This window comes from Laccaria bicolor, genomic scaffold (genome assembly GCF_000143565.1).
Source record: "Laccaria bicolor S238N-H82 LACBIscaffold_2 genomic scaffold, whole genome shotgun sequence".
Lineage (NCBI taxonomy): Eukaryota > Fungi > Basidiomycota > Agaricomycetes > Agaricales > Hydnangiaceae > Laccaria > Laccaria bicolor.
In genome coordinates, this window is record NW_001889873.1 from 2,313,183 (window position 1) to 2,336,733 (window position 23,551).

A 23,551-nucleotide genomic window follows, 5' to 3' on the forward strand; every position below is an offset into this window, starting at 1 on the left:
CGTTCGTGACCCGCTCCACTAGACTCGAACCTCCGAGTAATCTAATTATAAGTTGTAATTACTTCTGTGCACAAACATCTACCCTTGTAATATTACCGTACTTGACGGGTGTCGATCCACCAGATAAGATAAGATTGACTACGACCTGAAGCTTTGAAATTTTGAAGGCCTGATCCGTCAACTGATTCCTTATCGGGTTGTAAGAAACTTATGACTCAGTTCAATTATCTGGTTGAACATACCTTGCAACATGGCTGAAGTACGCATCGCGCCTCAACATCGTTCAGTCGAGATCCTAGCGTCGAAGTTGCGACGGCGGTCAGTTATGCCTTGCTCAGCGACCGGCAATCTTGTTATTTATCGGCCAGATAACTAGGCAGATTGTTGGCTCGCGTGCTACGGCCCTCGAAACCCTGCTAGTCCTCCGTCAAGTTATTTCGAAAGCTCGCTTTTCAAATATCGACCAGTTGGTAGAGATCATCAGGAGTGTTGGACGAAGATTGGTAGAGGCCCAACCTAAAGGTTCATATCCTGCTCAATTTCCATACAAACCTTTTTCTAACCGATCATTCAAGAGCACTCCGTGGGTAACACCGTCAGAAAAGTCTTACACCACATACGCGAAGAATACCAGACCGCCACTCGAGGCACATCTACGACGACGCAGACCTCATTCTCAATATCCAAGTTTGTTCTACAAGGGCAGCCAAGAAGGCAGGCCACTGTGCCCAAAACTGAAAACAGGGGGACTCTAAAGGAGAACGATCCTGATGATCCTGATTCTTTTGCACGGGGGCTTAAGCCAGTACTCATGGAGGCTATCCAAGATGTTCTCGATGAGCTGGAGACGGTTTACGACAATGTGGCAAAAAATGCAAAGGATCACATACATCCAGAGTGAGAATTTTCTATTCGGCGGCCTCTTTCCGACTGTCTCTTACTTTTAAACTAGTGAAATTATTCTGACCCTAGGAATGTCAAGGACTGTTGAAACTTTCCTGAAAACAGCGGCGCACGGCAGGAATTACACAGTGATCGTAGTGGAAACAGCACCTTCGTTCGTCGCATCCACTAAATTGATAATAACACGCTCACCGGCTTGATTACACAGATATTCGGGAAGAGAAATGGCAAAGGCATTGTCGCTGGCTGGGATCTCGACTTTTCTTGTTCCAGACTCCTCCATTTATGGTCTGATGTCTCGGGTGAACAAAGTCATTTTGGGTGCACATGTTATCCTGGCAAATGGTGGCATGTTTGCTATCACAGGCTCCCTTGTAGCGGCGACCGCTGCAAGAGCACATAGTACACCCGTTGTGGTTTGCGCAGGCCAGTTCAAATTAACCCCACTCTGGAATCTATACCATGAATATGGGTCCCATGACTTCGGCAATCCGAGCGACGTTTTGGGTTTCGAAGAAGCGGATTTAGTCGATAAGGTTGATGTTGTCAACCCTTATTATGACTACGTTCAGCCAGATTTGATTGATGCTTTTATAACAAATGAGTGAGTTGTGTTCAATTTCTGCTGTCTCAGTGTTCATAAAACTCTTCAAGTGGTGATCACCCTCCATCATCAATTTACCGGCAAGTCTGTTCTCCGTTGCTCACGTTGTCATTGCTCATTGGGTAATAGACTACTGAAGGAGACATACGATGATGAAGACAACGAGTTGTGATGTATACCTATATTATATTTTGCGCCAGAACATACTGGGCGCGTTAGAAGTTGAACCTAGCGACACTAAGTGGCGCCCACGTGACGGCGGTTCAGAGAGGGATGAGCCCCGCGGTTATACTTGCCACCAATGGGTTTGAGGAGGAATAATATAAGTGTCGAAACCTTCGTAGGCCCAACTGTATCCCGAGCTTGGAATGCACTCCAGCCGGCGGGAGGACGACCAAGTAAAAACGGTTTCATGATCAACTTTTGTTACTCAAAATGTCAAAGAATGCTTCTTGAGGGAGATCAATGGTTCCCATCTTTTTCATTTTGCGTTTGCCTTCTTTCTGGTTTTCCAAGTGCTTCATTTTGCGTTCATAATGTCCTGTTCAAAGGGTCAACGAGATCCGACATGGCGAGCTTTTCTCGCTTACCACCATACAATCCGGCTGTAACGTCGGCTCGCATAGCCTTCAAGGTCTCGCGGGCGATGACCTTTTTACCAATTGCAGCTTGTATAGGAACTTCGTATAGCTGTCTGGGTATGACTTTATCTAGACCAACGATTTCAATAGCAGTGGGAGAGGAAGGGACGAATGACATACGAAGTTTCTTTACCCATTGCCTTCCAACAGCTTCCTGGGCTGAACGATGGATAATGAGTGCCAGAGCATCCACAGGTTTTCCGTTCAGCAGGAACGACATCTGGAAGGAATATCAGCACAACCTTATGAAAAGTCAAACGAGAAAAATACCTTCGCCAAGTCGCTCTTCCGATATCCCGCGTCCTCGTAGCTTGAGAAGTGCTTGAGTCAGTGTATGATCGTTGGGGGACACGAACCGCTTACTCAAAGCTCGCGAATCCCGAGCTACGACTTTTGAGCTGATCAAAGAAGTCCGTCACGATCTCGCTCAAGGGCAGAATGCAATTTAACATTATTCGCGAGGAAACGGCTCCAGAGTCTAGATAGCGATGGTCCAGATCTTCTGCTCGGTGTGAATAGCAAAGCTCCATCAAATCCCCGAAGTATTCTGGGAAGTTGGTAAGATCCAAGAGCATGGATCGGTGAAGTCCTCAAGTACCTTCAGGAACGATAATAGATGCCTTGACAACTGGCTCTTGAATTTCCTTGACACGTGCGGTGGCATCAGTAACTTCTGGGAACTCCGTCGGGTTGCTTATGATAACCTCCCTGTCATGGTAGACGACTGTGCCGTTGTATAAAAAGTTACTGCAGAATAAAATAGAGAAACCAACCTTTATAAGGTACAGTGGGAGCCGTTATGATGATGTTGGCATCGTACTCGTCTTCAAGTCTTTGACGAAAGACATCCATATGTAGGGTTCCCAAAAATCCAAGACGGCAACCTTGACCCAAAGCAGAGGAGGACTCCCGCTGAATCGTGACACTGCGATCCGTCAATGTGAGCTGATAAAGAACGATTAGATCCTCGTATTCATAAAACAAGTTGAGTGCCTCAAACTCTGTTAATCGATTCTTCCAGTTTAGGAAAATCACTGTTATCAACGGGGAAAACGCCGGCAAAAACCTAGCTGGCAATTAACCAAAGTAGGGAGTAACGATGTAGTCGGTTTACCATAGCCTTGGTTTCCTGGAATCCCTCCATAGGCTCCACAGGTTCACCCGCACGATGCAGAGTATCGCCAATATGAGCTACGCAAGAAGTGTGAGCCGAGCGCTTGCGCAAGTCCCAAACATTACCTTCTGACGACTGCTTCATGTTACATGCGATATAACCAACCTGTCCTGGATTTAGGCTTTGCGTTGGAACTTCTTCTGGATGCAGAATGCCTAACTCTGTTATTTCATATTTTTTCCGAGTATGACACGAAGATATCTTATCGCCTAAAACGGAATTCAATGAGCAAAATTGACGGGGATAATTATTCTTACCTTTCCGAAGGACCCCTTCCTGCACGTTAATCAGAGATATAACCCCACGATACCTGTCATAACTAAGGAGAAAGTGAGTCATTGTTGGAGCAAAGAACGAAAATATTACAAGGAGTCAAATAGAAACGCTTTTAGCGGAGCATGTATCCGACCACTTGGGGGAGGTATGCGGCTTATGATTGCCTCGAGCACTTCTTGAGTTCCTTGACCAGTTTTGGCAGATATGTGAAGAATGTCTGAAGGATCGATTCCAAAGGTGGCTTGCATTTGGGCTGCTATTCGCTCAGGTTGCGCAGCGGGAAGATCAATCTACCACTTGAGTATGAGCGGCTGGCACAAAAGTCCAACAACGAAGAGAGGTAACCTTGTTTAAGATAGGGATAATCTTGAGCCCTCGCTCTTTAGCATTGTGAAAAACCGATATAGACTGAGCCTGAACGCCTTGACTGGCATCAACCTGTGAAGTGCGCTGAGCGCCTGCCGAAGAAATGGCCTCGACGAAGTACATACTAGAAGAAGGGCACCTTGACAAGCAGCCAACGAACGTGATACCTCCCACGCAAAATCGACGTGTCCCTGTCAAAGACGAGTTGATTAAATCATCCTAGAAGAGTGTAGTTCCAAGCTGACGGACTGGGGTATCAATCAAATTCAGTAGGTAGTCCTTCCCTTTGAATTTGTCTATCATGCTATGACTTATCAGGTCATTTTATTTCATCGTTTCCTCCAAACTTACCTTGCAGTTTGGGCTTTCACTACAACCGATGTTACCCACAGCAGCATTCAGGAAAGAACTTGGACTTGCCTGTAATTCCACGCTCCCGTTCAACTTTCAACTTGTCCAGAACTTGTTCGTTCTTCCCCGCCTGCTTCTTTTGAATGGTTCCAGTCAGCTGGGGAAACGCCAGTGGTTCAGCAAAGGTTTCCCAGAAAGTATAGTTGACAAACTTCGAGCAACCTAGATTTTGTGTAAGAATAGATATGAGCGGGAGATTATGTTCAACACACCTGTCCGCTAACGTGGATTTTCCGTGGTCTTTAGAGAGAGCTGTAAGTGGCTGGCGAGTTATGGAAATGGTCACAACGCTACCAATATGGGCAATGATTGAAAAATTCCTTGAAGGTAAGAAGAAAGGTAAGCGAAATTCACAGACGCCATACACATAGGCCTCGTACCGTATCACATCGCAAGGAAACTCTTCCATTTGTATCCGTTTTGACGCGTCCCAGCGCGACGATGAACTAAAGCATCGTATTGGCCATTTCAATAGAGGTTGCCTAAGAGTCCTGTGTAAATCACGATGCCATAAGCATTGCATATCTCAATGGTCGTCCTGTTGACCCAAAAATGTGAACTAGCCAAGAACCAGCGAGGGATGACGATGGTGGGATGTTGAACGTGCCAAAAAATGGCAGCCGTATTAGTCATCAAAGCTCTCGAAGTTCAAATCCCTCATGTCTCTTGCGGAAGCCTCTGAAGCGCGAAAAGCTCGTTTGCAAGCATTGAAGAAGAGAAAAACTGGAGAAGCAGTTGATGACGAAGAGTAAGTACAAATTGAGATTCGTCATTTTTCGTTTTGCATTGAACGAGGCTATTACAGAACGTCCGAACCATTGATCAAAAGCCGAAACTTCGACCCAGAGTCGCGGACAATACGAAAACATGATCATACGGATGATGTCGTTATGCAAGATACGGTCGAAAAAGATGTGGCTGGTCTAGCAGAACAAATCATCATTGACGATGAGCGACGGAGAGCCCAAGAACTTGTGTGTGGTCTTTGTCCCAACTTACTCCCCAATATAATTTTTGGACTAGGACGTTTTTAACATTGCCCCAAAACGGCCGAATTGGGATCTCAAACGTGAGCTCGAGAAGAAGTTGAGTAAACTGGAGAGGAAGACTCAGGAGGCGATACACACATTGATTCGTAAGTTTTCCTCCCCTTATAAACTTACTCGTGAACAATCTATCGAAAGGTCAACGTCTGGCTGCTCAGAAAGGAGAATCCGATGATTTGGTCGGTTCAATGAATGCACAAGAGCGTCAAATTGCGTCCGAAGCATTGTCTGACGAAGAAGACTAAAATTTATCCCAATGCGCCGTTGTTTCAGATATAATGTCAACGAATCTGTGGTACGGCACCACAAAGCCCCAACTCTTCTCGAAGTTCACACGGCGACGCAAGACCCTACTCGTAACGGGAGCCCTGCGATAGTCAAGTGGCAATGGACTTTTCACTACGCCTATTGGTCGGATCCCAAAAGTTTTGTCATTGGATTCAGGCGCAGGCAAAACAATATATTGAATGGGGGGATTTGACTACCCACGATACGTGGAGCGTCACTCCCCTCTTAGCTTTGTACAACTTCTCATTCTCCTCCGATACCTTGCATATCCTCAAAGAAAACAGGATTAGGCTGAACACTCAGCTAACAATGTTGGCTAGCTATAAAGCACTGAGTCCGTTAGTCCATTTTGAGTCCATAAATAAATCCATCACCCAAAGCACGTGCATCTTGCGGTGCACCAGCGCCACTCTCCGAGTCATTGTTTCCAAGCAAAGCAATTGTCATATCGAGTGCTGCAAGAGTTGACTAAAGGTAGCCAGAGCAGAACTGGAGTATCGGGTGTGATTATACGTATAACCGAATCTTAATAAGGATCGCGGCGCCAGTGCCACACACAAGCACTACACACACAGCCCACTCGGCGTCGCCACTTTCTCCCATGAATCTCGACATAGATACCCCCCATCGACGCATTCCAACTCTGGTGCAGCTATGTCAACGAGGTTAGTCCCCTTTTATTATCTGTGCTGGATTGAAGCTAACCGACTCCCGACAGTTGCGGCAACCCACGTCGATTGTATGATCTCTCTCTTGCGGTGACCCCATAATTCTCATCTCACTTGCACAGGTGTTTTGTCTTTGGGAGACGACTTGAGTTACAATTTGGTGAAACCGATCCTAGAAAAGTGCAGCACAGACCACCTCCTTCGGCTCGAGCAGGCTTCGCCGGTCAGTTGACGTTGCTGGCTTCAGTGTTCCTTATGAGGCTAAGGACTTCCCCACCAGCACCTTCAAAAGGATACGCCAGGTGAGGTTACACCAGCTACATCCATACTCTTTCCTGACTTTACACAACTAAACAGAGATATGGAAATATTTGTGTTTCGAGAAATATCGATTGACGGCAACGGAACGATATTCTCTTAACGATGACCCCCAGGAACCGGACTCATGGAGGAATCGATATTTCGTAGGGCTTTCCTCTAATATATCGTGTTTTGTTTTAATGTCAGTTCATAGTTGTTACAAGCTGCAGAAGCTAAGCGGCTCGAAGAAGTTGGCTCTAAACTTCGATCCCAGCGTCTCGAGGCAGACGAACGCAAGAAGGAGAGGGAAGTCAAGTTCACAGACCGTGTGCCTTCCCCTAAACGCCCACGCATTGGTTGTATGTCATATTTTTTCTGCCCCCGTATTCCCGTGTTCTGATTGAGTCTATTGTAATTAGGGTCAACACCGACACAACCCAAATCGTTATTCCAGAAGACTCGGACGGAAGCGTCCAAGATTCAGAAAGCTATGTACAATGCTCGCGTTATCCCCCCGATGCATGTTGGCAAAACATACTCTACATTGCCGAAACAGCCGTGCAGCCAGCCCATCTTATCCCCGCCAAAGCAAGCTGCCAGGGTGATTGTGCACACCGTCATTCGCCCCGCCCCTGCTTTATCCGCGTCAACCTCAACCACGCCAGCGACGCACTTACGAAACCTTGTAGTGCCAGATCCACATAACGTGAACCTCTCAACGTCAAATCCTATACCATCATTTGCAAAGCGACCACTTTCACATTCAACATCAAATTCATCTGCAACGCAACCACTCTCACATTCAACCTCAAACTCTACACAACCGCAACCATTCTTACATTCAACCTCGAAGTCTGAACAACCACTCGCTTCAAGTTGTCCGACGTCGTTTCGACCTGAACCTCGACCGTTCAAATCCCCTGCTTCCGTCAAGAAAGATCCCATGGCGTCGCTTTTTGTGCCGAAACAGAAACATCGGGCTTACTCACAACGCCCGGTGTAGGGATTCGCTGTCACATGGTATCTCTATCTCATCAGGTAACGAAAGGAACGCTCCACTTGCCTCGTGTTGTCTCCCTAGACTTACTGTAACGTTTATATTTATTCCGTAATCAAGTTTGTCGAGTGGTTCGACTTATAGAAGCGTTCGAGTGTAAGGGCCAGGGGGTATAAGACGACACGAGGCGCAACAGGAAGGAACAGGCAAGGCTTATGACTTTCATTCTTTGTTTCGGATTAATAGTTTGGATGATTTATGTAAAGCAACAAAGTTCAGCTACCTTCCACATCCTTGACAGGGGGGGCCAAAAAACCACAGCTTTCTATCAGTCTGTCTGCGTTAACGAAGAGGTCTACGTGGATTGTTATGTTGTAACTATGCAAATACAGCCGTGATGACGAGGTGTTGGATAAGATGCGATGATGCGTGTGTTGGAGCGTTCAAGCGATAATGTATGTGTATGCAAGGAGGAGACCAGACGGCCTTTCGTCGTCGATTCAACCTTTGGAAAAAAAAAAGTGGGCTCATATCCGCGTGGCGTTAGAACCTGAAACAGAATCGACGTCATCTTCATCCCAGCGCTGCTGCGTCTTGCCTTTCCCTTTACCAGGGAAAGGAGGCGTGCGGCTCGGATTGTGCAAAATGGAGTCGATCGACATTTCCGGCGGAGGTGCCTCCCATATCCGGATTGTGTTGTCGTCCGAGCACGACGCGAACATCCGTTCGTTACGAGGATTCCAAGCAACAGAGTTAACACTTCCTTCGCCGTGGCCTGAAAGAACTTCCAGTAGAGCGCCGGTATCGCGGTGCCATACATATACGTTTCCATCTGTTTGTGACATTAATGAAAATTTCCGTGGAGATGAAACCGTGATTAAATCAACGTGCCTTCACTTCCGCTAACCACGAAGTTTCCGTCAATACCGCCGAAGCAACTCCGGATAACATGACGCCCCTGTCGTTGCCCAGTGTACTTGCGTGCCACTCTTCCCGCGTTCAGATCCCAGAGATGAATCTCCTATAAGAAAGAGAGATAGGCGGGGATTAGATGAATGTTACGTCACAAATTCAAAGTACTTCACATCTGGTGAGTGGTTGATGAGAGCATATTGTGAATTTTGGGAAATCTTGACACTCGTGAGTTCGCCTTCTAAGCGGATTGACCTTTTCAGACAAGGGTTGTAATGAGTTTGATTTCAGATAACGAAGACGCGTAAATAACAATACATACAGTTCCGTTTGCTTCGTCGGCAAATCGAAAACGATCATCCGGTGTGCACCCTTCGATCCTACGGGTAACGGAGGATTACCGCCAGATGGGGCGGATGCGTCACCGGCCGGAGCTCCCCTTGATTGAGGAGCTTCGACGGTCGAGGGCGGGCCAGGTTGGATCTCCATTCCGACAGCCACCAAACGTGTAAAATCGGGTGTCACCGCCAGGTCAGTTATCCGTATTGCCGTTGCGCCCCATGCATCACGCAGTTTACCGTCCACCTCCTAAACAAATGTGTAAGCGATCAGTGTCCGCAACGTCAAAACATGTACAAGAAAGTGAGGGGGATGAAAATGTCGTTCCCCATACCCAGTGTATTATCTTACGATCGAGACCTCCTGATATGAATCCCGATCCGTCTGGCAGCCACGAAAGCGCTGTCACCGTATCAGTATGTTCATCAAGCGTGTTTATGCATGCGCCAGTCTTGGGGGGTCTGACGTGAGATTAATTGAACAAAGCCACTCGTAACGATCACCTTTGTGTTCCACAGTTTGATATAGTTGTCAGCACTTGTGAGAAGCACAGAGTCGTCCTTCGACCAGGCTAAGCAGGTCACTGGGTAGGGATGATCACGCAAAACAAGGTGTGGGGTCCACTCCTGGTGCGGGCCAGCCTCGTGAGCAGCAGAAGACTTCGAGTAAGTGTCAGTTCACTTGCTGATAAAAATCGACAAATAGGTGATGCGTACCCCTGTCCGCCAAATGATAGCACTCTTGTCTTTGCTGGCACTCGCCAGGTAAAGGCCATCGTGGCTCCATTCCATATTCCACACCTCATCGGTATGCACTTGAAGGATAATAGTTGTGACTCTCGGAAAGTCAGATTTATTACACTGGTGGTCAGAATACAACGAGAAAGCGGTGGCGTCCGAGGGTGAATTGTGATATACACAACGATACCGTTGATAAGCTCGTGCTTGGTGAAGGAGGGTGGAAAAGCGTCGTTGTGGAATCATTAGTGATGAAGGAATGTAACCTGTAGACTGTTTAAAAATGGTTTTTGTGTCGCGACTATGTTGCCTACTGTGAAGACTCTGGAGCAGCTGACGGCGTGATGTGCCTGACGCGCCATCCCAGCCCACTCGCCTTCTCAAATCTTCAGGTTCCGAGCACATTATCAAGCTGAGCAGGCGTCATTTTTTCTGTAAAAGAGATGAGAGATAACGCAAACCTTGATAATGTATGTAGTTGGTCAGGGTCCACACCCAGCGGTGTAAGTTCGTTGCGTAGAACGTGGAGTGCAGCAGTCGTCTTCTTGGCCTCAAGAAGCTCTAGATATTTCTGTTGGCGAATGAGAAATTGGGCATCCTGATTGACATAGACGGTGAGGCTATATCAATGACTTGAAAGAGGGACTTAATTACCATCAGTCCATCCGGGTCCGAGACCCCCAAACGTAGCAAAGCCGCTTCTGCTTTCGCCCATGAGCCGTCAAAAATATATTGTCGGAATTGGGCCACTTCTGGCTCCTCCATAATATATCCTGACTCAGCCTCGAGCGTTGCGGCCGATTCACTAAGAAGATATTTAGCTGGTAGTGATTGAGATGCATCTAGCCCAACGCACACATAGCCCACATCCCGCAGACTTTGAATAACCAAACGCACGAACTCTTCTCGATCCACATAAGAGTCTTCATAAAGCGTCGTACCCGGTAAATTAACCCTGGCGATAGACCTGTTATGGTTCTGTACGCCATTCCCCATGATCGCTGGTGTGTTACCGTTGGTCATAGGCGCATGCCCATTGCCATTGGTGGTGCCATTGCTAGGCAAATCAAACCCCGAGGCCGAAGAGGGGCCTGCTTGGGCAGTCACGTCCGGTGAACTCGACAGGATAGAGTCGTGATCTGATTCCGAAAGCCTCATAGTGGTTTTAGATGGGCCTTCCTGATCGATGCTAGGGCGGTGGGTGGATGTGGGAGGACTCGTGCTATCAATCCTTTGTCGCTTGCGAGCCCTGGTGTGCTCGGCGTCTGCCGCGTCGACTACCAATTAGCTACAAGTTCAAGCGGACGACTGGAAGGGTACTGTACCGGTATGAAAGGAAGAGAGGGCACCGACGCTGCTGCTGCTGTTGCCTTGCTCGAGCTCAGACCTTGAGCGGGTGGCTGGGACGAGAGGGGGAGGCAGGGACGTTCTCGAGGTTATGGATGTCTGTGATGGACGAGGGTTACTAGAGGTGATTGGATCCAGAGGAAGTAATGGAACAGTTGAGGGAAGCAAGTCCCGCACAGGGTTTGAGTCGGTAGGGGAATCAATGGTGGCAGAGGACGATAAGTGCAGGGGCAGAGTGATGAAAGGTCCTTGCCAGTTCAACAAAAATTTGGTCAAAGTCGTTAACACGATGAGAACAAAAGGCGACGAGAGGCTCGCCGACGACGTTGGGGTGTTTGTGGAATGGTGGGCTATTGAAGGGGACAATTATTTAGCAGACAGCAGGTTCAGGTCACTCTTAGGGTCAGTCCTTGTGTCAAGCCTTGTCAACATTGCCCAGGTCTGATACGGCGCGCGTCCCCCATTTAGCAACAACGTTCAATTTCTCTACGCTACAAGAAATCATCTACTTAAACGTGGTTTGTGCCCAGTTTGTGCCCTCCACACCCTAAGCTCAAGTTTTTCAAGGTCGATCGGTATTTTGTATTGCAGGGTTTTGATCAACCCGAGTGTGGTTACAGTGGGGGTGCGAATGATCGTGTATGATAGCTAGTGAATTTTCCTAAAATGGTGGTGATGAAAACGAAATGAGAACAATGTATGGATGTAGGCGATGCGTGCGGTAAATATGCGAGTATTGGATGTCGTGGAAAAAATATATAACACTGTAATGCCAATGTTGAATGGAGGGGGGATGCTATTTCATAAAATATGTTCCAGGACGTGGGTGGCAAGGCTCCAAGTGGTATGGGCAAATGCGAGGTTGTGTCAAACATGGACGTGTTGAGGAACAGTTTGACATTACAAAGCGCGAACAACGAGAAAGCAGGTTGGGTGAGAGATATTGAGGAGAGATATGCGACGAGCCGATGCGGAGAACTTGGACAATAGATTCTAAAGTTTTGGAATTGAGTAACGTGATGGAAATGCCTCCCTATGGAGGTGGTCGTTTTGGGGGTCGTCGTGATGATGATGAAATTTTTGAAGCAGTTCTATAGCGGCACTCGCATCGAGTGAGATGCAAGAGCCCTCTCTCGGCTGACAAGGCCGCTGCGTCCGCTGCCATATCCGGGGGCATCAGCAAAAGAACCCACTTTGTCGAGTTCTTCTACCCTTGCCCTGCCCCTAATTTTCGGCTGTGTCCTGTTCCTGGATTTTGACCTCTCCAAAATGTCGGCATCCCTCATCGCAACGAGGGCTCTCACAGAGTCTTCTAGCAGAAGCATCTTGGCCGGAGGGGAACTGTTGCGGCGAGCCGCTTCGCGACCCCGGGGTAACGCAGCAGCCCAATCCACTGCACGTTCCTCGGCATTCCTCCCTACCGCGCGCCGAGCTCGCGAACGAGACGGAGACTGAGATGAGCGACCAGAGCGACGGCTACTCTTGGACTTTTCAGGGCTTCGACGACGACCGCGTGGTGTTGCCAAAATGGAGGGCATGGGAGCCGACCCCGCGGAGCGCATGGGAAGAACCGAGCCTAAAGTAGCTTTTGGGGTTGGGGGGGAAGGTCGCGCAATCGTGTTCCCTGAAGAAGAGGAGATGGGTGATAGCTTGACCTGCTTTGTTGATGGTGACACCATCTGCAGCAGAGAAAAATAGGCTGGCAAGCTGGAACGATTGTGACTACGTGCTGGATTTGCGCTGAGCTTCGCATCGATCCAGCCCTTCTCCGAAGGTATGTCATTCTCATCTTGGTCTAAGCATTGGGAAGAGATACCAGAGTCGGAGAAACTTTCCTCATCATCTGAGGAGTGGGAAGAATGAAGGTGTGGGCTTCGAGGGCTTTGCGTATGGACGGAAGAGGAACCGTCGGAGAACAAACGTCGATGAAGATGGGGAACAGTCGAGCGATTGTTGGTCCCAGAAGGGCGACGAGTGTAGGATAGGCCTGAGTGGTAAACAAAATTGGCCGACTTGGAGCTGCCTTCATGAAAAGAATCCGTACTGCTATGGTAACTGTACTCCCCCCTTAAGCCAAGAGCAGCGTCAACTTCGTCGTCATCTGTGACGACGGACCAGGATGTGGAAGAGGCTGAAGAAGATGATATGTCGTAGAAGTCGCGACCTTGATACTTCTTCAGAGCAGAACCCAAGGCGGAAGGGATAAGTGCAGGGACGTCGCCACCCGCAGCAAATCCGAGCTGAGGAGATGAAAGGGCACTGCTAGAGGAAGAAACGGAGGGCGAGGCGAGATCACTGTTCTCGCAATTATCGCTACAATAAGCCCGACTGAAAAACACAAAGAGTTAGTATGGCGAAAACGGCGAGAGAGAAGGACAAAGCCTACCCGTCCTCCTGGAGGTGCTTCCCACAGAGTAGACAGACTTCCTCGAACATTGAGGTAGATGAAGTGATAGGTTGTTTGCTGGGCGTTGTGTTCGAAAGAGGGTTGTGATGGGGGATGGCGATGGGGTATAAATACGCAATGTGAGCTTATATAGGGAGGGTGTACAAGGGGAGGTCGCGACATAATTCAGAAGAATTTTTGAATTGAGTGACAGGAGCTGAATCTGTGACGTGGATCTTGTGACTGAATCGGGCACTTGACTCGATTTGCTATCACACGTGATCACGTCACATCTTCGGCAATCATCTTTGAAACTCCACGATGGCCTTTCTTGGCGATGCTCTTGGGTACTCCTGGCGTGCTCATTAGCGGACAATGCAATTACAACGAAGACGCAACAAAGATGGCAGCACAGATCCAACGTCCCTTCTGAATCTTCTTTTTTTCTATTTAATTTTTGACTTTGTCTTCCGCTCAGATTATATGTCGACTTCTTCCATCACACGTTTGCCGTTCTATACTTCCAATCTACAGAGCCCGCGAGTATCCGGCCCACCTCTCTGGGCAAACATCAGATGACTCGTGTTCCTGCCGTCACTCTTCTCCTCAGCGACTCAAACGTGTTGCGTGTTGGTTCGCCACGTTTCGCCATCATGAGTTCGCCCACTTTCAAGTCGCTCACACATGATCCAAAAAATTCGTTCTTTGACCTTCTTTTTAGCCCCTGTAATTTTTTCGTACTTATTGAGCCCAGTCGCCCAGTGAGAACCTTACCAGTCATTCTCTCAGTGCCAATACAATATACGTCACGCATGATGCTCGTATTCGCAAAATTGGGTGCTTTGCACGTTGACCTCTGTCACATCACAGCTGCGAGACAACACGAAAATGTCATCGTCATCATTCGTGAATCGTCGGCCTAGTCCCCGAGTGTATAGCGCAGATTTAGCGTATGTGCTACGTCTCCGTCATAGCATGATCAAAGATATCCCGCCACCAACGTTCATGCATCATGCCTTAGTCACGACGCTTTATGATATGCACACTTCCTGACTCGAATCCTTCCAAAGTGAAAACATACCATGTTCAATAGTATGTATATCCAGACACTTGTGGTCAGATAACAAAGAACACAGCTAAACATAGTATTCGATTGACAGGCATTGTACCTGCCTCAGTACCTGTCACATGGGCACCGGCTTGCTCGACAATGGGAAGTATAAGAAGGTCTTTGAAACGGAGGAGCATCGCCCTTCAAGTCCTTACTCACGACAACGTCACTCTCCTTGCAGACACTGAAATCTGTACCCTAAGTAGCGCAACCACTGAGCATGGCGAGTTCTACGGTGTCCCCCATTACTGCCCTTCGTTTGCAGAACGCCAGTTATGCTGACGCTGGAACTAAAATTCGGCTTTCTATCCTCGCTACGGCTCTCGTTGATGCGTTAGGGGGTCCTCCTGAGTTCCATACGCGCTTTACCTTCCCACTTGTCACAAAAATGACGCCAAACCGGAATTTTGGTCTCCCTCCTGGCGTGTGGACCGATGATACATCGATGACTCTATGTCTCGGCCGATCCATTGCGACATGCACTCCCAAAGGTCAGGGGGATGTCGCACGTGGCCAAGGCGGCTTTGATGAAGCCGACCAGCTGGAGGCTTATATGAAATGGCGCGGGGAAGGTGTGTTATCCGCGACCGGGCATTGCTTCGACGTAGGCAACACAATTGCGCAGGCGTTATCCATATACGCAGAGTACCCCGCTGAGCCAGAGAAAGCGTTGGCACAGATCCGCCTTAAACTTTCTGGTGAATATAATGCAGGGAATGGGAGCTTGATGCGCATCCTCCCCGTGGGACTTGCGTATTATCGCGATGAGCAGGCAGCGCGCACATACGCGCGCCGAAGCAGCGAGACCACGCATCCAACTTCGGTATGCCTGGAGGCGTGCGAGATGTGGACGGGCGCAATCGCAAAGATAATGCGAGCCACGACTGAAGCAGTCGAGTACACGAAATTAGACCTGATTGAGTATATCTCATCATTTCCATATGAAAGCGACAAATTCCGTTCCGCCCTCACTTTCCCCGAGAACGCTCCTCCGAAGCCAGATAACAAAGAAGACCTCGAAGCGTATTACCAAGAACACCACCCGCTTCTTCGACTCATCAAGAGCACGCAGGAAGGTGTTAAGATCAAGCCAGAGCATATCGCGGAAGGCTTTTCGTATGCCCTGCCCACGGTTCAAAAACTTCCATCGACCGGATACGTAGTGCACACACTGATTGCTGCGCTTTATTGCTTTTTCGCGACAAAGACATTCGAAGAAGGCGCCATCATGGCGGTGAACCTGGGAAGCGACGCCGACACTGTCGGAGCCGTGTACGCCGGTTTGGCCGGCTGCTGGTATGCTGCGGGCGAAGATTCGGAGGTGGGACAGGCGGTCTTCTGGTCTGAAAGGGTTAAAGATTGGCGGGGAGGGCTGGTAAAGAGGGATCTAGTTGAGCAGGTTGCGGATGAGCTCGTCACGTTTCAGCGGACCGCTCAAGAGGTTTAACGTCAGTCCGCCAAATAACTCGCTTTGTTGCGTATTTTTGTCAAGAAATGGTGTATCAATGTACAATGTGACGTGATGATGGTTTACATCAATCTTTGTCCAGACTCGTATGGAAAGTTTCCAAGACTAGCAGAAGGCTCGACCGGTGTCTGCAGCTGTCTGCGGGCATGGGCAAATCCGAGAAGAATAAGATCTGAACGGTTCACAAAAAGTCATCAGACCCAAGTAGATGCAATGATGCATTCTACAGATCTGCTCAAATTTAGTTAGCAGCGTCAATAAGCGGTGACTTGAATCACGGTGAATGCTTGCACCTTTTACGGCAGGAAGTCACGACGAGTCATATTTTGCGTTCTATCACGTCCTAGCAACCATTGTGACTTCAAGATAATAGGGACCCACAAGGATAGATAAGACCACATGGTTCTTGTATTTATGGATACGAGCAACCCGAATCTTGTAGTCCCAAGTCTTGTATCACCCCAAAATTTTGGTTGCATTCCTGCGGCGGAGGTTTCCGAGACGTTGGGTCGTACAACACGCCGCGCGCTGGCGCCAAAGATCAACAAAAAATATACAATTCCGCCCCAATGAACCCTGATATAATTTCTAAGGAAACACAATCAATAAAACAACAGCTCTAAGGGGGTGAAGACATCTGCATCCAAACTGAAGTACCACGGGCTCGAAACCGAGCTGAAGTCGTGGGGATTCGATAGGAACAGGGAAGTCCCTGCCAGTCTGCCGTAGCGCTCAGCCGGAGGCGTTCCTGTTCGACAGATCCAAGAGTGGTAAATCCCGGGGATGCGTAGCACAACATGTACACGGAACGCAAGTGATCACTCCGCTTGATGTGGTATTTGATCTTCCTGAATGGGCGGAGGCGTTGCAGCTGGTGAACTGGCTTTAGCCCCATCACTGGCTACATCTGCCATCTGCCGTTGCTGCGATGCTGAATCTTCCGAAGTAAGCTGTACCTCTGCCTTGACAGGTTCAGCTACTTCTTCAATAGGAGGTGACATTACGAGAGAGAGGTTACTGCCACTCATGGAATGTTCAGTGCCGCCGTAGACACTATGAGCGGATAAGAGCGGCCCTAACGATCTCGGCTTCTCTGGGGGAGGGTCAGGGGTTTGGGTAGGGTTGGGGAGTGCCTTGTCAACCGTAGATGACCTTCCGGACAACAGGCCCTTGAGCCGTTGATTTGCGCTCATGGTGTTGCTTCGTACGGGTGCTGGAACGTTTGGACGAGGAACGGTTTTCTCTGATACAACGGTTTCTAGCATTCCTGTTGGAGCGCCCACATTCTTGAGCACAGCAAGTTTCGAATGCAAGTATTTGGCATCCGCAAGCAACCTGAATTTGCCAGAGATCAGCTTCGTGCCAGAATTTGAGTGGTCGCGATCGGAGCATAACGCACCGTGTCTTCGCCTGTTGATTCGGAAGCTCAATCTTGCCATACTCTTCCGACAAGCGGTGATTGATTGCTGCGAAGACCTGCGTCATGACGTACTATAATGGCGACATGTAAGGGCAAATGGGAAGTAAAAACGTCAATCCTAGGCTTTTCTTACCTCAACAATAGGAGGGGCCAAATATCTGGAGAGGACCTTGTGCAGGGTCACAGTCTCCTTTACCAGAAGCTCCATGTAACCATTGACTGCGCCTTCCGCGCTTACAGTTTTCCAGTCTATACCCTGAGAACAGGAGAGGAGATCAGCAGGGTCGATGGGGCGAAATATGTAGCGAAATGAGTTGTACTCTTCCTGACTCACTTGCAGGGTTTTGATATGGGCATTCAATCTGTCACCCATAATGGCAATTAGTTTAGCATGTATTTCGTTCTGATGCTCTTGGTAGTCCTATAAACTGGTGAGACACAAGCCATATCATTGTCTCGATACAGCATACCCGTTTGAGCTTATCGAACTCCACAAGCATGACGGCTTGTTTTTGACTCAGGTGTCTTCGAAATGTTTCTCGGACGTAAGGAATGAGTTCGAAAACCACAGATAGCGATTGTGACGCCAGAGCTAATTGAATCTGGGTAAGATCAATAGATGCAGCAAGCATTTGGACGCACCAAGATGTTTAGCCGTAATATTTTTCAACCCCGCAGACCGCATTGCGCCAGCACCCAGCACAACCTGACACGTCCTTGAGTTGAAAGATTTTAAGAACTCGATCACCCGACTCATGGCGTCCGTTGTCAACATCGAGAGGTTCACAATGACTCTCAGATAATCCAGGAGTAGGACCAGCACATCCGCAGTAGCAGAAACAACGTAGTACGACCTTTCTTCGATGCGAAGATGCTTCGACGCCGGACTACCGCCATTACTCGATACACGGGAGAGAGCAGCAGAAAAAGATTTTGCAAATCCTGAGACCCCGGTGGTTGGCGTGGCTTCGGAATTGGGAGATGATAAAGGACTGAAAATAGTTTCCTCCGATTTAATGATGAGCTCAGGAGAATCCCGCACGGCTGAGTCGATGAGAACGTTTGCCATGTGTTGCAACTCCGAGGTGACCTCTGTAGGGTTCCACAATTCGTCTTCAACAAGTTTCGCTGACCGAGATATCCGTATTTGGTGAAAGGCTTGAAGAAACAGCTTGGCCTGAGGTTGAGGTATGTCACTCTGTCACGTTGGGAACTTGAAATGTAGAGGCTTACTTGGCCAACGACGGTGCCCCGAAGGCCAACGATCATCCGCCGGCAGATTACTTCACATTTTACGACGAAAGCCCAAGAATCGTTAAAGAAAGTGAGGAAGTCTGGAAGGTCTAGTGCTGCGTGTTGTTCTGCACGGTAGGTGATGACCTTGGCTGCTTGTGTATTCGACAGCTCAGCAAACGATGAAATAATGTCCGCAACATCTTCCTCTAATGAGGGGATAACAAAACTTTTTTGAGAGTGTGACCTGCAGAAAAAAACTCAGCAAGTCTGAGCGTAGACAAGAGCGATAGGGACGCACTTGATCGCCTCCGAGAGTTCCAGAATGATTGTTCCCTGCCCTTGGAGGCCCTCGACGCCGTTCAAGAGACTTCTATAGATAGTTTGGAGGAGGGCCATAAATTGCGGTTGAGACATACTCCGGAGGTGATTGGCTAGGCCTGCTCTACACTTCCTTGAATAGCTGAAACCGCAGAGTTAAGAAGAACACAACTTACTGCCCCTCGCTTGAGGAAGAACCACCATCCTCTCCGACCGAGTCAAACCCTGGTAATCGCTACAACTTCTTCAACAATCGGACATAAAGAAAAGAAATTAGATTACCTCCTTGATTAAGCCACTCACTTCACTCAGAACAGTTTCTCTCCATGATAGCATACCTTCTTTGAGGCCTTTGGTTCTCGTCAAATTCAACAAAAGCGGCTTCAAGCGATCCCGTAGCCCTTGGTCAGCCTCCAGGCCCCTGTTTCCACTGATCCGGCTTTCGAGGTCATTTCGTAGGATCGCAACGAGTTCATTCGACAAAGATGCCGCAATCTCCATGGTCAGTGCGCGGAGGTGTGATGGAAGGGCTGAGAATGCTCGAAGAGATGACAAAGGTATAGGCGGTATGGGCCTCTTCGCTGGAGTATTTTCTAGTTCCGGGACCTGTCGCTGAACCGTTTCCGCATCCTGTCCCTCTGAGCCTTCTTCATCGTCCTCGGGTGTGGGCGGTAACGGAGATAATTTCTCGTTAAGATGCCCATTCCCATTTATCAATTCAGGTTTCCCCTTGGAAGGTGGTTCCGGCGCTGAATTTGAGCTTTCCCAAAGCCTGTCTACTTCCTCGATGACGCCCAGGGCTTCACCCCATTGTCCAGCATTGACCAATCCCCTAGCGACACCCGTCATTTCCACAACACTGCCAACCATCCGCACTCCATCCGACACTTTCCACAGATTGCTCATCTTACACTCGGTGCGCACCATTTCCAGTCCACGCTTTGCGGCATTGTTGTCCACATCCTTGAGCAGAGTACGAAGCTTTCCGATACGATCAAGGCATTGTTCAGATTCAGACTGGAGATCTTGAAGATTCGTGAGGGCAGCAAAGAATGAGGTAGAGCGAATGGATATCTCGCGTACGAGGTGTTGTTCGACTGTATCGGCGTAATGAGAGAATCCTTCGAGTAAAGGACCGGAACGAGCTACAGTGAAGGGGTCGGCGTAAGAGTCTTCTTTTTGTGGTGACGAGTCTTGCTCCGTTACGGTGTTAAATGTGGCTGGGTCACTGAGATTGAAGTTTGACTGAAAGAAGACGGACGGCACAGATTCTAGCGGAGGTATATTCCGTGCTTGTACTGGAATCAAAATGGATGACCGACGAGGGGTTGATAGAAAATCGTCACTGAGAAGTGTAGCCGAGTGGTTGGATTGGATCTGAGCTTGTCCTTCTCTACCCAGTTGCGAATTTTTCTCAAACCGTTCCCATTCTGGGCCAATGGCGCGTAGGTACGAATCAAAGTCCTTCCGGCGGACACGAGGCAAATCTGCAGGCGGTACAGTAGGCAGATGTGAGTGAGCCTTGGGAGGCGCCTGACGTTTATGTGGATTATTAAGGACGGTAGAAATGGCTATACGTTTCATTGTGGTCAGTTTCTGAACCATGCTGAGGTGGAAGACACGAACCATGGAAACCATGTCGCGTACTACTCCATTCCTCTGGCAGGGCTCCAACGGCAAGAGTCGTCGTAGAAATATTCAGGAAACCCAAGGGCGGTATGTGGGTGTGGAAATAGTCACCACGGCCTTCAGTGGTGCCCGACACACTCTCCGGACCTGGCTTACGCGTTGAAGGATCCCACGTGAATCTATATGGGCGAGCGGTGTGGATTTCGTCGCCGACGACGCTGACGGGGGTGCCTACTCTTGATGGAGAGGTTGAAGTGTCGGACATGGTAGGAACATGAGCTGTGACCAAACACTACGTGGAAATGGCGTCCATGTTCAAACTGCCTCCCCTCCTGGCTTCTTTCTTTTCCCTCTTCCCTCTCCATACATATTCCTCAATCCCCCCTCTCAACAAACTTGCGGTCTCGCTTCCTACTTTGTGGATACACCCACCACGCGATTCATCAACACCCTCAGAAGCAAACCTGCTCAGCGAAGATGTTGAATGCCTTAAATGGCAGGCCTATCTTGCCCTTCGCGGTCTCAAAAATATCAAGATTCGGAGCGACGTCAAAGCTGAAGGTGGTATCGAACGTCGTCTACCCACCCTCCATGTACCAACCTCTGAGAGTCTCGAAAAGAACGAGGCCTTGAACATCTCTGAATGTTCAGAGAACGGACAGCTACTCCCCACCCACCTCATCCCTACTTGGGTCGACACGAAGCTTGGTGTAAATTTCAATGCAGACTCTTTGGAGGGATACAAAGACGAAGCTGCACGAGATGAAAGCAGAGCGTGGGTTGCTCTCCTTGAGGGTGTAGTTCATGCAGCACTTGTATGTGCCTGTCTATCTTTCATGCATTTTACCATAAATTCTCGCAGATCTTATTCCAGCCGACACCATCGCCCCTTCGGTTGCTCCTACTCACTCCGAACGCGATTTCATCGAACGACATCCTCCCTGCCATCCTTTCCCCTCCCCCGCCCCCTCTTACCGGTCTTTCCTCATTTCTGCCGCCCTTTGGGACGCGTCCTCCAAGGGCCAACATCCTTTCACAATACCGCGACGCCATCGTTTCCCTATCCGAACGTTTAGGGACGGACAAATGGTTTCTTGGTTCAAGGTCAGAGTTTCGTACCGTAATCCCCTGATGAAAATTTAATATTCAAACTCCTCAGTGATCCCACACCACTCGACGCCCTAGCATTTGCCTACCTCCACTGCCTCCTCCACTCACACGAAACCATACGCATCGAGGTGACGCGTCGTGTCAATCTCGTTGCCTGGGAGTGGCGAGTGCGCTGTCTAGTGCGGTCTGGATTTACGCAATAGTGTTTGGATACCACAAAAATAATTCTGATGACCTACTTCGACACCATTATGCCAATGCAGGTTCATTTCCGTTACGATCGCAAAAAGAGGTTTATCTCTGGCATATATTACTTCAAACCGTCTATGTTTTGTAAGTAGAAAGCAATGGTTCTGTGCTAGATTCGACACAACGACTACATTAGATAATATGTTAGTAGAACTAGAAGGAGAATGTGTGGTCATTTCAGGTCATCTATTTACGCGCCGTTCTCTACATCGTTCCCGTTCTGGCCGATGAGTTTTGTTCGTTCATCCGTACTGGTAAATCGTTTTCGAATCGCAAAAATCATCTTTGTAAACCTGCAAACAATCAGTTCAAAGCCAATGTTTGAGGCAACGCAAGACACACCAGAACCAGTTTAGTCCTTGCAAAACAAAATTCCCAACGCCGTACACCAAGCGGTACGCAAGTGGAATATTATCGCCAACATCGAGAAGCGTATAAAAAAATTGATACGACTATACGCCGAGTCAGCTGGCGGGTCAAGATGGAAAGAAGCAAACATACAACAGCCCCTCCATAGATGAGTCTAACACAAAAAAATGTCGAGAGAAGAAAAAGACCGTTCACAAGCTGAGCACGGCTACCAGTCTGCCCAGTTTTATCCAGGAACCTGATTTAAATTAGTCGTATGTCCGAAGACAAGGATCGCTTGATATTACCAATGAATGTTTAGGAAAAAGGTGCTTGCTTCCCATACGAGAAATCGTGTACCATAGTAAGCAACAAAAGGTTTCTAGGCGATGTTGTGTCAATTACAGCATATCAAGGACAACAAAAAAGCTCACAAATGACGTGATGTATATCAAGAAACAAACAAGACCGTGTATCACGAAGCCGAGGTCAGTAAAGTTGATAATGGCATCAAGGGTATCCCAGAGGAAGTAACTAACATAACAATATCACCATGAGCTCTTGTATGCTTGGAAGCCAGAGTAAAAAACAAACTCACCCGCAAGCAATAGCATGGACATAACCAATATTTTTCTCCCATCCAAACGCGCGATCTGACGTCCGTTCTGGACTCTCGATCAAAATGCACCACAGAGAAAGCGGCAGGATGATGACAGTATGCACTTGCGAGACGACGTGTATAGACCTGCCCACCAGCAGGTCAGAAGTTTCGTTCAACAGCACGTCGAGAAATGTGTGTGAAACCAATTATTTTTCGCCATTTTGCCCTTGCCGCCATAAGCCCTGACGAACCATCGGTTGCTAGCCCAAGGCGCGAGGACTTGGTGAACGAAGAGAAAGCCAACCAAGGACCAGTAAAAGGTGAGGAGATACGGCGGTAATTTTGTGAGCCCCAGCTTTTCTGAAGCGAAGGTGCCGATGAACTGCAGACCCATAGTCATGTCAAGGTCGTGCGCCGCTCTGAATCAGTCTGGCGCGTATAATTAAGGGAACGAGAACCGGGCAAAAGCTGTCGGATTTTTGGTTAACTTGGGGAGATATGGTGGCGGGTCAGTCTCGTATTCAGTATATCGGCCCGACTCTATCCGTTGCTTAGTCATGCCTGGTGACATCCCCCGCCAAGTCTCACTGAACTTTGAAGAGCGAATTTAGATTTATGATTTATCTTGTGCACTCCCTTCACCATTTTGCAACACCGGAAAGCGTC

At 48.5% G+C, this 23,551-nt stretch overlaps 11 protein-coding genes across 11 annotated transcripts; 6 read left to right on the forward strand and 5 right to left on the reverse strand.

Moving 5' to 3' along the window:
* Positions 1-250: 250 nt before the first annotated feature.
* Positions 251-1,679, forward strand: LACBIDRAFT_305835 (uncharacterized protein; the record flags this gene model as incomplete). Its single annotated transcript, XM_001874742.1, has 7 exons — positions 251-318; positions 377-522; positions 576-897; positions 953-1,057; positions 1,112-1,507; positions 1,558-1,587; positions 1,637-1,679. The coding sequence occupies 7 exons, from the start codon at positions 251-253 to the stop codon at positions 1,677-1,679; spliced, it is 1,110 nt and encodes a 369-aa protein (XP_001874777.1).
* A 244-nt stretch (positions 1,680-1,923) lies between these two features.
* LACBIDRAFT_243891 (uncharacterized protein) lies at positions 1,924-4,784 on the reverse strand (the record flags this gene model as incomplete). The annotated part of the gene is made up of 19 exons (XM_001875301.1): positions 1,924-2,048; positions 2,098-2,217; positions 2,269-2,368; positions 2,419-2,458; positions 2,512-2,695; positions 2,747-2,872; positions 2,922-3,093; positions 3,149-3,214; positions 3,263-3,339; positions 3,388-3,531; positions 3,580-3,641; positions 3,689-3,888; positions 3,944-4,036; positions 4,090-4,155; positions 4,214-4,274; positions 4,375-4,472; positions 4,528-4,537; positions 4,588-4,615; positions 4,670-4,784. The coding sequence occupies 19 exons, from the start codon at positions 4,782-4,784 to the stop codon at positions 1,924-1,926; spliced, it is 1,887 nt and encodes a 628-aa protein (XP_001875336.1).
* A 412-nt stretch (positions 4,785-5,196) lies between these two features.
* Positions 5,197-5,515, forward strand: LACBIDRAFT_163308 (uncharacterized protein; the record flags this gene model as incomplete). Its single annotated transcript, XM_001874743.1, has 2 exons — positions 5,197-5,349; positions 5,399-5,515. Coding segments are annotated over 2 exons (270 nt in total), but the record flags the coding sequence as incomplete, so codon positions are not given.
* A 293-nt stretch (positions 5,516-5,808) lies between these two features.
* On the forward strand, positions 5,809-6,177 carry LACBIDRAFT_305838 (uncharacterized protein; the record flags this gene model as incomplete). The annotated part of the gene is made up of 1 exon (XM_001874744.1): positions 5,809-6,177. The coding sequence occupies one exon, from the start codon at positions 5,809-5,811 to the stop codon at positions 6,175-6,177; it is 369 nt and encodes a 122-aa protein (XP_001874779.1).
* Positions 6,178-6,310: 133 nt separating this feature from the next.
* Positions 6,311-7,680, forward strand: LACBIDRAFT_305839 (uncharacterized protein; the record flags this gene model as incomplete). Its single annotated transcript, XM_001874745.1, has 7 exons — positions 6,311-6,374; positions 6,428-6,448; positions 6,500-6,600; positions 6,658-6,679; positions 6,735-6,841; positions 6,892-7,036; positions 7,097-7,680. The coding sequence occupies 7 exons, from the start codon at positions 6,311-6,313 to the stop codon at positions 7,678-7,680; spliced, it is 1,044 nt and encodes a 347-aa protein (XP_001874780.1).
* A 3,307-nt stretch (positions 7,681-10,987) lies between these two features.
* On the reverse strand, positions 10,988-11,305 carry LACBIDRAFT_171150 (uncharacterized protein; the record flags this gene model as incomplete). The annotated part of the gene is made up of 1 exon (XM_001875302.1): positions 10,988-11,305. A coding segment is annotated over one exon (315 nt), but the record flags the coding sequence as incomplete, so codon positions are not given.
* Positions 11,306-11,574: 269 nt separating this feature from the next.
* On the reverse strand, positions 11,575-11,884 carry LACBIDRAFT_305841 (uncharacterized protein; the record flags this gene model as incomplete). The annotated part of the gene is made up of 1 exon (XM_001875303.1): positions 11,575-11,884. The coding sequence occupies one exon, from the start codon at positions 11,882-11,884 to the stop codon at positions 11,624-11,626; it is 261 nt and encodes an 86-aa protein (XP_001875338.1). The 3' UTR covers positions 11,575-11,623.
* Positions 11,885-14,726: 2,842 nt separating this feature from the next.
* On the forward strand, positions 14,727-15,953 carry LACBIDRAFT_305843 (uncharacterized protein; the record flags this gene model as incomplete). The annotated part of the gene is made up of 1 exon (XM_001874746.1): positions 14,727-15,953. The coding sequence occupies one exon, from the start codon at positions 14,727-14,729 to the stop codon at positions 15,951-15,953; it is 1,227 nt and encodes a 408-aa protein (XP_001874781.1).
* A 570-nt stretch (positions 15,954-16,523) lies between these two features.
* LACBIDRAFT_305844 (vacuolar protein sorting-associated protein 54) lies at positions 16,524-20,842 on the reverse strand (the record flags this gene model as incomplete). Its single annotated transcript, XM_001875304.1, has 10 exons — positions 16,524-17,309; positions 17,374-17,450; positions 17,528-17,815; positions 17,865-17,986; positions 18,037-18,571; positions 18,628-18,874; positions 18,929-19,072; positions 19,125-19,183; positions 19,231-20,519; positions 20,575-20,842. The coding sequence occupies 10 exons, from the start codon at positions 20,840-20,842 to the stop codon at positions 16,793-16,795; spliced, it is 3,546 nt and encodes a 1,181-aa protein (XP_001875339.1). The 3' UTR covers positions 16,524-16,792.
* Positions 20,843-20,879: 37 nt separating this feature from the next.
* On the forward strand, positions 20,880-21,890 carry LACBIDRAFT_305846 (uncharacterized protein; the record flags this gene model as incomplete). The annotated part of the gene is made up of 3 exons (XM_001874747.1): positions 20,880-21,392; positions 21,440-21,681; positions 21,737-21,890. The coding sequence occupies 3 exons, from the start codon at positions 20,880-20,882 to the stop codon at positions 21,888-21,890; spliced, it is 909 nt and encodes a 302-aa protein (XP_001874782.1).
* A 236-nt stretch (positions 21,891-22,126) lies between these two features.
* LACBIDRAFT_305847 (uncharacterized protein) lies at positions 22,127-23,285 on the reverse strand (the record flags this gene model as incomplete). Its single annotated transcript, XM_001875305.1, has 7 exons — positions 22,127-22,229; positions 22,279-22,388; positions 22,438-22,543; positions 22,593-22,666; positions 22,719-22,818; positions 22,883-23,029; positions 23,089-23,285. The coding sequence occupies 7 exons, from the start codon at positions 23,283-23,285 to the stop codon at positions 22,127-22,129; spliced, it is 837 nt and encodes a 278-aa protein (XP_001875340.1).
* Between the last annotated feature and the right edge of the window lie 266 nt (positions 23,286-23,551).